General features: G+C 35.7%; 1 protein-coding gene across 4 annotated transcripts in view; it reads left to right on the plus strand.

Moving 5' to 3' along the window:
• Positions 1 to 11,326: 11,326 nt before the first annotated feature.
• NLGN4X (neuroligin 4 X-linked) overlaps positions 11,327 to 12,446 on the plus strand; it is a 128,061-nt gene continuing 126,941 nt past the window's right edge. For all 4 annotated transcript variants that reach the window (XM_062574653.1, XM_062574666.1, XM_062574660.1 and 1 more), the window contains exon 1: positions 11,327 to 11,826. In XM_062574653.1, the coding sequence (XP_062430637.1) occupies positions 11,355 to 11,826 (472 nt within the window). In that variant the 5' untranslated portion in view covers positions 11,327 to 11,354. The remainder of the gene's footprint in view (positions 11,827 to 12,446) is intronic.

Here is a 12,446-nt window from a genome sequence, read left to right on the forward strand (position 1 = left end):
GATTTGGGAATTAGACATGAAACTGAGAGGTCATGTGCGAATGAGAAAATTTATAGAGATATTTTGATAAGAGGACAGATTTCAAAGTAGTAGAAAACAAGAATAAGAAAGGTCTTAGAAAGATAGTGGAGTATAATATTTTGTCATAAATTTATTATGACAAAATTTCCTCTCATTATATAATGCACTAGTGTATTTGCTCACCTCCTCATGTTCTCTTTTCTCAACAGCGATCAGAATTTTATATCATGTAAAAACTAAGACCACACTTAGTCTGAGAAGACAGTGAGTACTGCTGTGTATAATGATGTATTATACGGTCAAAGAAATCTTTGGAAGATCATAGGATGCATTTCTGTATCTGTTTGCAGTTCTGAAAGTCCCATGTAGTTTTTCATGTCCTGTGAAAACAAATAGGGTTCTAAATAAAATGATGTGTAATAATCTCACACAGGTTCCATTAGAAAGTTATTCATAAGTAGTGCTTACTGCATCAAAAAGTTATAGGAAACATTAGAAGAGTGATCTGTTTTCTATCTCTGAGAGAGAGAGAAGCAAAATAACTATACATTTCTAATGTAATACTGTTTTTTTCTCAAACCTATCAGTTTTATGTTAGTAAAGATTAATGTTAGGTGTAACTGGCAGGAATAAACTGATAACTTTGTTCAATGAGATATGAATTTGCTCCAGGGAAGTTATCATGCAGAGAAGTTTTCAAAATAACACAGAGAAAGCGATGAAAAAGAAGTTAATATTAGAGCATGAAAAGAATTAAAGGTTATGGGAGAAAATGGTTGAAGTTCTTTCTGAATTCTCTACACTTAATTTCTTACCAATGAACTTCACATTGTCTTTGAATCCTAAGCAGAACTAGCCAAAGAACAAACAAAAATTATTAGAAACTCTAACTAGAATATATTTTTTTTCTGATTTTAGTCATGAGGACTTGGTTCACATATGAAACTCACAGGAAAATTAAACTTTCCTATAGTTCTGTATCACGATTTTAGGGGTAATTCTGTGTATATTGTTAAAAGATAAGGAAAGAAATCTCTTATCATACTTCAGCCATCCAACAGTTAGATGTCCAATGACTTGGACTCCTTAAACATAACCTTCAGAATGTTTTTATGGTGATTTGGCTAATCTCATTTTTAATGTCAGATACTGTTAGAGTAGGAACAATAGCTGTGGGAAGTGTATGTCTCTGGGTTAGGCAGAGTGTCTAACTTTGTCAGATAACATTAGTGAGAACAGCACTAGCTTTCACGATGAGTTCTGAGGTGTTCAAAGGAGAGGAGATACCTTTTCATGCTGCTAGGCAAAACTGTAATGTTCCATTAATGGTAGTGGCAGGGTGAGCAGGAGAAGGAGAAATGACCAGTTCCCAGGTTCATTATTGACTTTCCTTTTCTACTTTGATACCAGTTCTACACACTACTAAGCAAATATACTACGTTAAAGTTCTGAAAAGCCACAGATACAAGAAAACTTAATTAGCTAAACATAAGATGACTTTAAAATTGTTATGCATGTAGTAGAATAGTCGGGGCTGTCAAGCAAATCACTTAAAGAAATCTGTTGTTTTTGGTTTTGTTTTGTTTTGTTTTGTTGTGATTTCTTTCCTCACGGAATAACGTTGACTTAGTGGTTTTGAGAATTCTTTTGGAATTGTGAAAAAGACCATGAAAGATGCTCTGATTTCTATTCTTTGGGTAGTCAGGATTGGGAATAAAAGATCTATCTAAAGGAATAGATAATTTACTACAAACAATTGTTTTTTACACTATTTTCTTTTCTCTTCTCAACATATCTTTGTTCTTTTCCCATTAGCTTTTTGGACAGCAAGTTCTACATTTGGAAAAATAGTGATTTAAAAAGAAACACAAATCATTGATACTGGGCCATTTTGTTCAGACTTGTGTGTGTATTGCATTATTTCTTGTAGTGCATCTTCTTGGTACTTTATGTAATTTAATTTTAAATGTCCCAAAGGAAAGAAACTTCTGGTACCAGAAGTCTGTGTCTTAGTTTCTAGATTTTAGTGTTGGATTCTAGATAACTCCTTAATATTACTCAGCTTTCATTGTCTTTTTACAAACTTATCTCACTGTTTTGTTTCTCATATGGATTTGTCAACATATGTGATGTCAACTGAGGGCAAAATTTCATGAATTTCCTGAAGGAATTCATCTCATTTTGCTCTTATTTTCTATATCTAGGCACTAAAGAGACAGCCTGTACACTAAGTAAAATTACAGGCAATCTTGGTTTTCAAGCACTACCCATGAGGCTGTGTCTAACGTAAATATAAAGATCCGACTCCTGTTCTCTGGCAGTGTAGCATAGCACAACTTGCATCCATACAGTTAAAATCTTTCTAACCTCTGAAAAAGGATTGCCTTATCTGTACTGCTTGTTGAAGGCAACTTCTGATTTGATTCCTTGGTCATGCCAGTGCATTGGTGTAGAGACTGTTACATGACATTTTGCAAGGGATTTTACTTACAACTGCACAGTATGAGTATTGTGGCAGCTTTATGCTGACACCCATGCTCTAGATCTATTTAGTTTACTACTTAGAGCTAAACTCCAGTGCTACTGCAGTGGCTTAAAAACAGACTGAGATCTAGATTGGTATGGGGACTTCTGTATGGAAGTATGGATGTATGAATTCTGCATGTTTTTGTGTTATACTGTTGTTCTGCAGGAGCTTTTGTACTACAGAAACTCAGTGGTGAACATCCTCTTTCAGACCATAATGCTTTCTTTTGGAATCATACCTCCAAACTTTCAAAAAGAGGAGTGCAGTAAAGAAATAAAGGGAGACTCAGGGTGAACTACATTTCTTTTACAAGGTCATGTCAGAAGAATGAGCTGGCAGTGAAATTAGAAGTGCTGCTAGACTGTACTGATGCTATTTTTATTCATTCACCTAAAATATATTCTTGATTAAAATTTTCGTAGACTTTGCAGCCACAATCAAAGATTATCACGTTGATGTGTGTTGTGATCATCACCTATGGTGAGGTTTAGGCATGGGATTCTTTCTGAACAAGAAAGGCCTAGTACCGTGTCACACGCTATCTTGCAATCAGAATTCATTTTACTTCATTATCTGAGAATGTGTCATCTCCTCCCTGGCATTCTGGGTTCAGGCAATTTGAAGGCTTCAGGCTGCAGTGTCTATTCAGTTATGAGAAGCTCAAATTCATATCATGAATAGTCTGGTTTAGATCTATCTAGAACACAGAATGAAAGTTTGAGATAATTAGCAATTTAAAAGAGTTTAAACAGTTTATGCATTTTTTTTGTTTTTCTCCGTATAGTGATAACTCATACTTACTTTATCAATTTATCTCAAGAAGCAGAATCATCAGCATTATCTGATCACTAAGATTTCTCCATGTATCTTAACAGCAGTCAGAGGCAGAGTTTAAAAGTCAGAAGGATAAGCACAATTGCTTAATTGAGCATTTCTTGTTAGTCTTATGTCCTCATGGACATATTGTTTTTTATCTTTTTAAATATAGCAAAAAGTAGTGGAAGGCCATGCTTGTGGTTCTACTGCATTGTTATTCAGCGAGTTTTCATATTTAGAGCCAAACACCTGATTTTTTATAGAAGACTTTAGAAATGTATTTATTTTGCTTTTCTAGGAAGGGAGTCCTGGTCACTCTTGCTTTCCCTCCACTTGCTTTTCAAATTGTTTTTATTATTGAGAGAATTGCAGTTTTCAAAAACAATTTAGGGACCAGACCTCACAGCCTTTTCTCATAATCCCGTCATTCTTTCAGATAGTGTATAGGATTTATAAATTCAGAGTAAGAGTGGTAGCTGCAGGAAAGAAGCAATGATACAAGATAAATGTGTATCCATTTTCTGAAAAGTAAATGTGATTGCAGTTTCTAACCTGAGGGATCTGCTGACATTTTCACAGCTTATCTGAGAGACTTTCTGGGGATGCTCAGAAGAGGGTAAATGCAGTATGTCAGTTGAAAAAGTGGATTATTTGAATGTTTGTGTATCATTTATATTGATTTGCACATTTTCTTTCTATATTAAGAATCATCTGTCTTTGTCCTCAGCTAATTCTAACCATAAATCTGAGACCAACTAAAAGTTCCATAGTGTTGTTTTTGTAGTTTGCATTTGTTTCCATATTAAGAAAAGACACAACATAAATTCTTAATTATTGCTGATATTTGATTTTCTTTTAATTTCTATTCTTCAGATCTTCAACTGAGTATTCACAGGGGACTAATGAAGGACACATTAGAAAGTGAAGTAAAAGACACATAGTCAAAAAGTAACATTCTGAATCACTAAAAATCCCTCCTGATCCCTATTATCTGTTGAATTGCTCTGATTGCACTGTAACTTGATACTACAGCCATTATATCAACATATAATCAGGTTAATGCAGTAGTAATGTAGATATGCAGGTAGTATACTCAGTAGATAAAGTTCAGTTGATTTCTTTTTATTATTATTATTATTATTTTTTTTTTGATTGGCAATACGTTGTGAGGTGACAGGTGAATATTTGTAATTTTTTCCCTGGCTGTAGGCAGTTAACATAATAAATACACTCTTGGAATCTATTCTTATTGTGAAGTTACTTACAAAATCCAGAAAATAAACATATAGCCTCTGTTGTGAAAAATAATTTACATCATAAGACTGCGCTACATGCTCACTTGACGCTACACCTTGCTATGGACTCAGTTTTGAAATTTAGCAATATATAGGATTTACTAATTTCAGTTAATGAGCTTCCTAACAACTTTGGAGTAATCCAGTCCAGAAACTGCCTATTAGCACATGACTGGTGTTCCTTTTTGTTTGACTTTTCTGAACAGCTTTATGTAGCATGAGGAAGAAAAAAGCTAAGTTCATTTCAATGTGTGAAGAAGATATTTCTAGAAATTGAGAAAAAGCCTAAAGAAATCATAATTGTATACTGTTAGAAGAGGTGGTAGACAGCAATAATATGTTTTTGATGATACTTGAAATAACTATTATTATATTATTGAGCAAATGTTTTGAATAATTAAAGTGAAGAATTATGAGGTTGGGTCAGAGTTCAGTACTCTCTGACCAGGTTCTTTTAGATATTCCACACACGGAGGGTGTAAGATTTAATATCAAAATATACTTATTTTAAGGTGTTTGATGTTATATGTGATTTTTGATTTAGCAGAGTGATACAGCAATATACTGAAATCACAGCAAAAGTGTACATTACGCTTATCAAAATATAGCAGTTGCAATATACAGTTCAATCACAATACTAATGTGATTCTCATTACCAATCTCCATTATATACTCGCTGTCAGGACACTAGGCGTCTCCAGTCACTGGGAAGGAATATGCAGGTTGAAACCAACTCAAGCCTGTTGCCCTCTTCAAAATCATTTAGTTTTTGTACTCTCTATTGGGCTAAGCCATGTATGCACTGCTCCCATGCTGGTCTGGCTGACTCAGGGAGACATTCACACCCTCTTGATGAACTAGGGAGAAACGTTTACACCAGTTGGTCCATTCAGCTGACATAGCTGTTCATCTAAAACAAAGGCCACCATGTGGTCCCTTCTGTGTTGAGGTGAGGTCAGCTTTCTGTGTGACAGCTGTGGCCAGTCACAACATATGTTATTCCTGAGCTTCATGGGCACCTCGCCCTTGCCCATCCCCTCTGAGTCTTTTTCCATTGCATGGGTTTATTGATTGGTTGCAGGTTTCAAAGCTGAGTTTGTTGCTGCCAGAGTTTTAAACCTGGTATGGGAAGAGCTTTTACAGAGAATGACTCTTTGATTAATTCTTTGTTAAATATCTAGATTCTATAAATGTATTGTTTAAAATAATACTAAATGCTTATTCACAAATTGCTATCCCTTGGATCATTCTTATATATGATCTCCAGCCATGACATTCATTTATTCTAGAATAGTATTTATGAAATATAAATATGGTTTTTATATTTATGAAATATAAAAATGGTATATATATATTTCATATATATATATATATATATAAATATATTTTTTTCTTAATATATATTTAATATATTAATGTATTTAATATAAGCAGGATTTTCAAAATACTTTTATTAAAAGAAAAAAAAAATCCAAAAATTTACTTTAGAACTTTCCAGCTAACCTCTTTAGAGGAGAAGAGAGAAGGGAAAGAGAGAAGCCACCATTCCTGTTCTTGGTAAATGAAATACTTGTGACATCCCAATATTCTGTAAAAGTGCACTAAATACTACACAAAATCTGAGAATCTGAAATTGCAGAATTTATATTATGTATAAGTTTTGTTCTGGTGGTTAGGGTTCAGTTAATTAAGCCAAATGTTTGCTCTCAGAGAGTATATCTAAATAGGAGGATGTGGGACTATATCCTGCCCATCTCTGACTCTGTATTGGGATGAGACCTATGTACACATCAGAAAACTTGCCCCAAGGGGGTTGGACAGAAGGGAGAGACAGAGAGATGGTAAGAGACTGAAAGCTGATGTACATGATAGTGTACTAGTCAGGTTAGATAAAGCCAGAGAAATCCCAGGAGATCTGTGTAGTCTTCATTCTCCTGTGTTCATATCATTTATATTTGTGTTTAGTTTTCTTGTCACTGTCCATGATCCCCACGAGGAGGTCACAAAAACTTGAAATCACTTTAGAATGTGTTGTCAGACCCTGGAGCAAAGAAGACATAAGCTTTGTCTCAAATTTCCCCAGCAAGTACAAAATTAGTATAGAGCTACTGACATACTTAGCTGCTCAAGGTGGAAAAAATCAGTAAGTGCTAACAGCAGATCTTGGAAAAAACATCAGGTTGCCCTGAAGGCCTGATTCATACACTGTTTAAGCATCTCAAACTGTGGCTCGTGGCTCAGATTCATAATCAAGTATAAGTGGTGTTTGTAGTAGATGCGCATCAGTTTTAGCTTCCGTCCATATTTACTTCAAAGGCCATAAATGTCTCATTAGCCTCAAATTACACTCCTCTACCAACAGAAACCACATTCATGAAAGTGTGTGATTTCAGACCTTCTTTGACTTCTTTTTGTATGTCAAGTTGCCTAAAATAGCCATTTTTAAATCTAAAATGTTTTTGATTGTTTCAGTTAACTGTTTTTACAAGCCAAATTTTTTACAAGCACATTTTTCTAACATTTAAAAAAGGAAGAAAAATAAAAGGAAGAAAAAAACAGTATTTCCTTTCCTTAATTTAACCATCTAAATGCTGTCTTATCTAACGTAGATGTTGAAGTTTTCCCTGTAGTCAATGGAAAGCAGGTATATCTCACATGGCAATTTATTGCAAAGCATTCATCCAGCATGTTTAATTTTCTGTCACACTTCTTTCCAGTCGAGAGGTAGGTCTAGAAATAACCTTCAGTTTTCTTCCACGTGGGAATTAACAGGGCAGAAAATATCATGTATTTGTAAACAAAGTTATGATGTTGTCAAAATGTGGTGAAAGAAAATGTACTTTTACTACATTCCACTGTTCATTGTTTTGAATAGCACCTAGGCTGGGAGAGGCGACTCCCACCAGTTGTAAATAATGATGACGAGACAGGTACATTTCTTCCTCTAGGCTCAATATATCCAGGTATATTAAATACTGGATGCATATAGATGTGCATTTAATTAAAAAATAATTTTGTTATAATATCTAAAACATTTTAATAAATATATATATGCTGTTTTCTACTGAAGATTAATCTCTAATTGCAGTTCATGATTCTCTATTTATTCTGTGTGTTCTTTATTTCCAACCTTTTTAAAGATGTACATCTACTGTTTCATGAATTTATAGATAGCAAGCTACCTTTCTTGATGGCTTGATGCCTTCCTTTCTTGATATTCTTGCTGAAAATTAGTCTATATATCTTTCTATGTGTATAAATGTATATGCTTCATATGTGAAACTAGCTTGATTAAAATGATAATTTCTCTAGTAATAAGTAAACAAACTGAAAATTGTGAGATATTTGCTGGCTAATAGTCTCTGAGAGATCCTTTCTTCATTAAACATATAACAAAATATCAATACATACATTAGTACTTAAGTAAACTTTTTGAAGAGAACTGTTTAATAAGAAATTATTGAAATTCTTGATTTAATTGGATAACAACAATGTTTAATAACCAAAACATATTACAAAAAATAATGATCTTAATATGACTATTTATACTCTTAGAATTGATGTTTTATGATATATACCTTGCCTGTGTTAATACACTTATCACTGCTGTTCATTTACACTTTTGTGCTGATTGCCAAAGACTGCAGGTCTGTCATAGGTCAGACTGTGGGGCGGAGATAGATAGCTATATTCAGTGTATTAGCCAAAAATATATTTCTTTCTGTGTACAGGAGGACTTCAATAAAATCTATGTAGCTGTATGTACATGAATGAGAAACACAGGCTTCATATATGCTCCATATATGTTAAGGTTCAGGGAAAAATAAAACATGCTGTATTAGTCAATTTAGTATCCACAGAACCAACTTTTGATTATATGATTCCCTAGATGAAGAATCATATAGTGAATTTAATTCCAAGACAACAATGAATCTTGAACAATTTCACCTTTCGTGTGCTCTTTTCACCTCCCTATTCAAAGTAATCCCATGCAACAAGAATTTTGATTCTCAGACCCTCTGGAATTAATATGGATGAACATTGTTTATTAAGTCACATCTTCTACCGCTGTATATCATCTTTAGTATGTATATTAACTAAGGACTTCCACTTTCCTTCATGTTGTCATTTTTACTTCTTTCCGTGTGGTAATACTTTCATTATTTATTTGTTGTTCTCATTTTCTTTCTCTTGATTTCCTTTCTTTTTCCTTTCTTTCTTCTTCTTCTTCTTTTTTTTTTTTTTCCTATTTGCTGAATACTTTTATCTTTGTTCACTTTTTATCATTTAGATAACTTTCTTTCCTTCCACCTTGGCAATTTTCTCATAAGTTTATTCCGCATTTCTTGCAGTGGTGTTATAGACTCCTGCAATATGGGTCTCAGGGGAGTATGACTCGCTGCTGCTCCCTGAGTACAGAATAAAGCTTCAGTTGGCTACTTTTTGTGCTGCACAGCTAGAAAAGTGTTCCAAAGTCAGGATGAAGAAAGCATGAGGAAACAGTACCCAAACTCAGTTGCCCACTGCTGCTTTCCATCGTTTCGGACAGTAGCAGAAATCTGAAAGTACTTGAGAAGGAGCTTCTGTGACCAGTACCAGCTGACTGCTCTTAGTGTCAGGTATCAGAAGGAGGGAGGCTGCCGCACTGGGGAGGATGAGCTGGGACCGCAGTGCCCACAGCAGCGGAGGGCAGTGCTCTCTCAGACAAGTACCATCCTGCTGTGACGGAGGATGGATACACTGGGGCTAGGGGCAGGATCCTTCCCTCACTTGGCCATTGTCCAGCTGGGTGAGTTAGGTCCGAGGTTGATCCAGGAGCCCCGTCAGTGTGTCAGGGCAGCAGTGCAGGGTGATGGGCATGGGGCTCCCCACAGCACAGCTTGAACAGTGACTGAGGGCCCTGCAGACCCCCTGGGCCCCCTGGGCTGGGCTGGGGTGGGGTGAAGGTCCCCCATAAGCCTGGTTGAGGCAAGTAAGGCTTTTCACTGCTCTCCGAGTCCTGGCACTTAGGACTGTTACTGGTTGTTCCTTCAGAAGTCATGCTTGAGTGGCAAGGCCTCTGGGGCAAGCACTGGGGCCTACCATCCACCAGTAGAAGAGCTAACAAATTTTAATTGAGAGATCCATAAATCTGTAGGTGAGATGTATCTGGAATGTATCTGGTCTCTTGTGTTCAGGTCTTTCACAAAGTTTGTGGTGCAAGTGCTAAAACAAAGTCATTAGAAGAATTCCAAAGGTATTGGAAGGGTGAAATACTTTTATTCTGAATGTCTTTCATTGTATAAAACAATCAGCATAGCTCTCTTCTGTATTTTTTTTAATTGAAATCACTGTCAATAGCTACTTACCTTCTTTTTTTTTCTGCTCTTGAAAACTGATTATATAACTTGATGAGGTGGAGTCCTGACTGAAATCAGGACCTAGTAGTCTGCATATATATGGTTTATCTATAAATTATATGATCATCCTGTCAAAGGTAAAGTATCAGTATCAGTTTTCTATAGCAAAGATTTTTTTTAGCTGTAGAATTGTTATCTGTGATTTTAAGTGGGAAAATGGGTAAAAAAGGAACCTTCAATTTATTTGGGCAGGGAGAAGAATGCAAATATTATCAAGCATTGTATGTTTATATATACTATTTGTAGTGGTTAATATATGTATATGAGTTACTTATACATCATTAAAATTTAATAGAATTATAGTATAAATTGCCTTCTGTCAAAAAATAAAAACTGAGAGCATACAAGAAGTAAGGTAATGCTACATTGTTACAATATGTAGGTCATGACCTGATTTCTCAGAGACTGTATCACAGATTTTTTCAGTTCCATTGTTCCTTTTCTCAGATATAGGACAAGTAAAACAGACATGAAAACCAATAACTTTGCATCTGATTTTCACTAATTCTGTTCTCAGACTTTGAACTAATGTAGTAGATTATCTAATGCAGCAAAAAATTGATTGACTTTTTGTTGTAGGAGTGCAAATATGCTTAATTAAGTCAGAGATGCTGTTTATTTAGGGTGGAAAATACCCTGGAGCTAGCCCTTAAATGTGAAACACCATTCCTGAAAGTAGTAATGCTTGGGCTGTGGTTTGATTTGGAAGCATATGGGGGGCAGAATGTCTGATTTGAGGTATAACCTGGGACAAGTTTGTGACTTTAATTTTCATCCTGACTTACTTACCTTGAGAAACTCATACCTAACCATGGTGGCTAAAGTTCATAAAACATTTGTGGGCCTTGGAGTGGAATATGTAGAGATTAAAAATATATATTTAGATTTATGCTGATATGAATGTATCTGTGATTTTAATTCTCTCTTTTCTCTTGGCCACAGGCTGACTGCGTGGGCTGCAATTCACTGGAAAGAGCTGTTGTGCCAGGGAAGCAGAATAATTGTGGATCTCTCCCCTCTCTACTTGTTGGGAAGTGCTGTGCATTGTCAAGATTAAGCCAACACTGAAATCTGGGATGGGCCTTGGGTGCAAACACTCCCTTGTTTCTTCTGACATTGGAATTTGTCTACGGTCAGTCAACTGAGGCACTTGCCACTCATCAACTTTTGTTTTTTCTCTGCCTGAACAAGGTTACGTTTTCCCTCGCTTCATCTCCTTTTGACTTTTTTTTTTCTTGACTGATTAATTTTCTCCTGGCTGTGGAAAAGAGAGCCCTGCTGATGTTGATTTAAATAATGTCGAAACCAATGGGACTCCTATGGCTGCCTTTGATCTTCACCCCAGTCTGTGTCATGTTGAATTCTAACTTCCTCCTGTGGATAACTGCACTGGCTATAAGATTTACTCTCATTGATGGCCAAGCACAATATCCGGTTGTTACCACGAATTACGGCAAAATACGTGGTTTAAGAACACCTTTGCCCAATGAGATCCTTGGCCCAGTGGAGCAATATCTGGGTGTTCCTTATGCCTCCCCTCCAACTGGAGAAAGGCGATTTCAGCCCCCGGAGCCGCCGTCTTCTTGGACGGGTGTCCGTAATGCCACACAATTTGCTGCCGTCTGCCCTCAGTACCTGGATGAGAGGTCACTGCTCAACGACATGCTGCCAGTCTGGTTTACAGCCAATTTGGATACTGTGGTGACATATGTTCAAGATCAAAGTGAAGACTGCCTATATCTGAATATCTATGTGCCCACAGAGGATGGTAAGTACACTAACAGCCACACTCCAGATCATTCACACATTCTGCTTATGATGGGTAGGCAGGTTTTTGTAGCAGTTTGGCCAATTTCCTCCATGTTTTATCTGTGGATATGAATCATTTCTCTTTGCACTCATTGTAAGTTCTACTATAGAGATTGAACATGCTTGGGTGGATTGTCTTTCACATATCTGTGTATTACCAGACTTAACTTTTTTTTTCAGGCAGTGACCAGGGTGTGTAAGCCAGTCTTAAGTTTACATTTGAACTACGACAGTGCATTACTCACGAAAGAGGAAGAGGGAACTAAACACTAAGCAGAAATAACATTTTATTTCCCTATGAATGGTACAAATACTGCAACATAATAATTTTAAAGAATTTCCCTAAATTTTAGTATTATTTTAATATCTTTGAACCAACATTTAACTTTGCTTGATTTTAATAGATAAAAGAAAATGATTATAGAATTTCAGTCTGCATTTTTTTCCAGGATTACTAATGAAGTTTTTTAGTTCAACTTTTTATTTGTCATTTACTAAATATAAAGTGAAGTGAACATGATTATATAGTGCAGAGATGTTATAGAAACAACTGGACTTAAACTTTCATCTGCAATCTTC

This window comes from Rhea pennata, chromosome 1 (genome assembly GCF_028389875.1).
Source record: "Rhea pennata isolate bPtePen1 chromosome 1, bPtePen1.pri, whole genome shotgun sequence".
In the NCBI taxonomy this organism is placed as follows: Eukaryota; Metazoa; Chordata; class Aves; order Rheiformes; family Rheidae; genus Rhea; species Rhea pennata.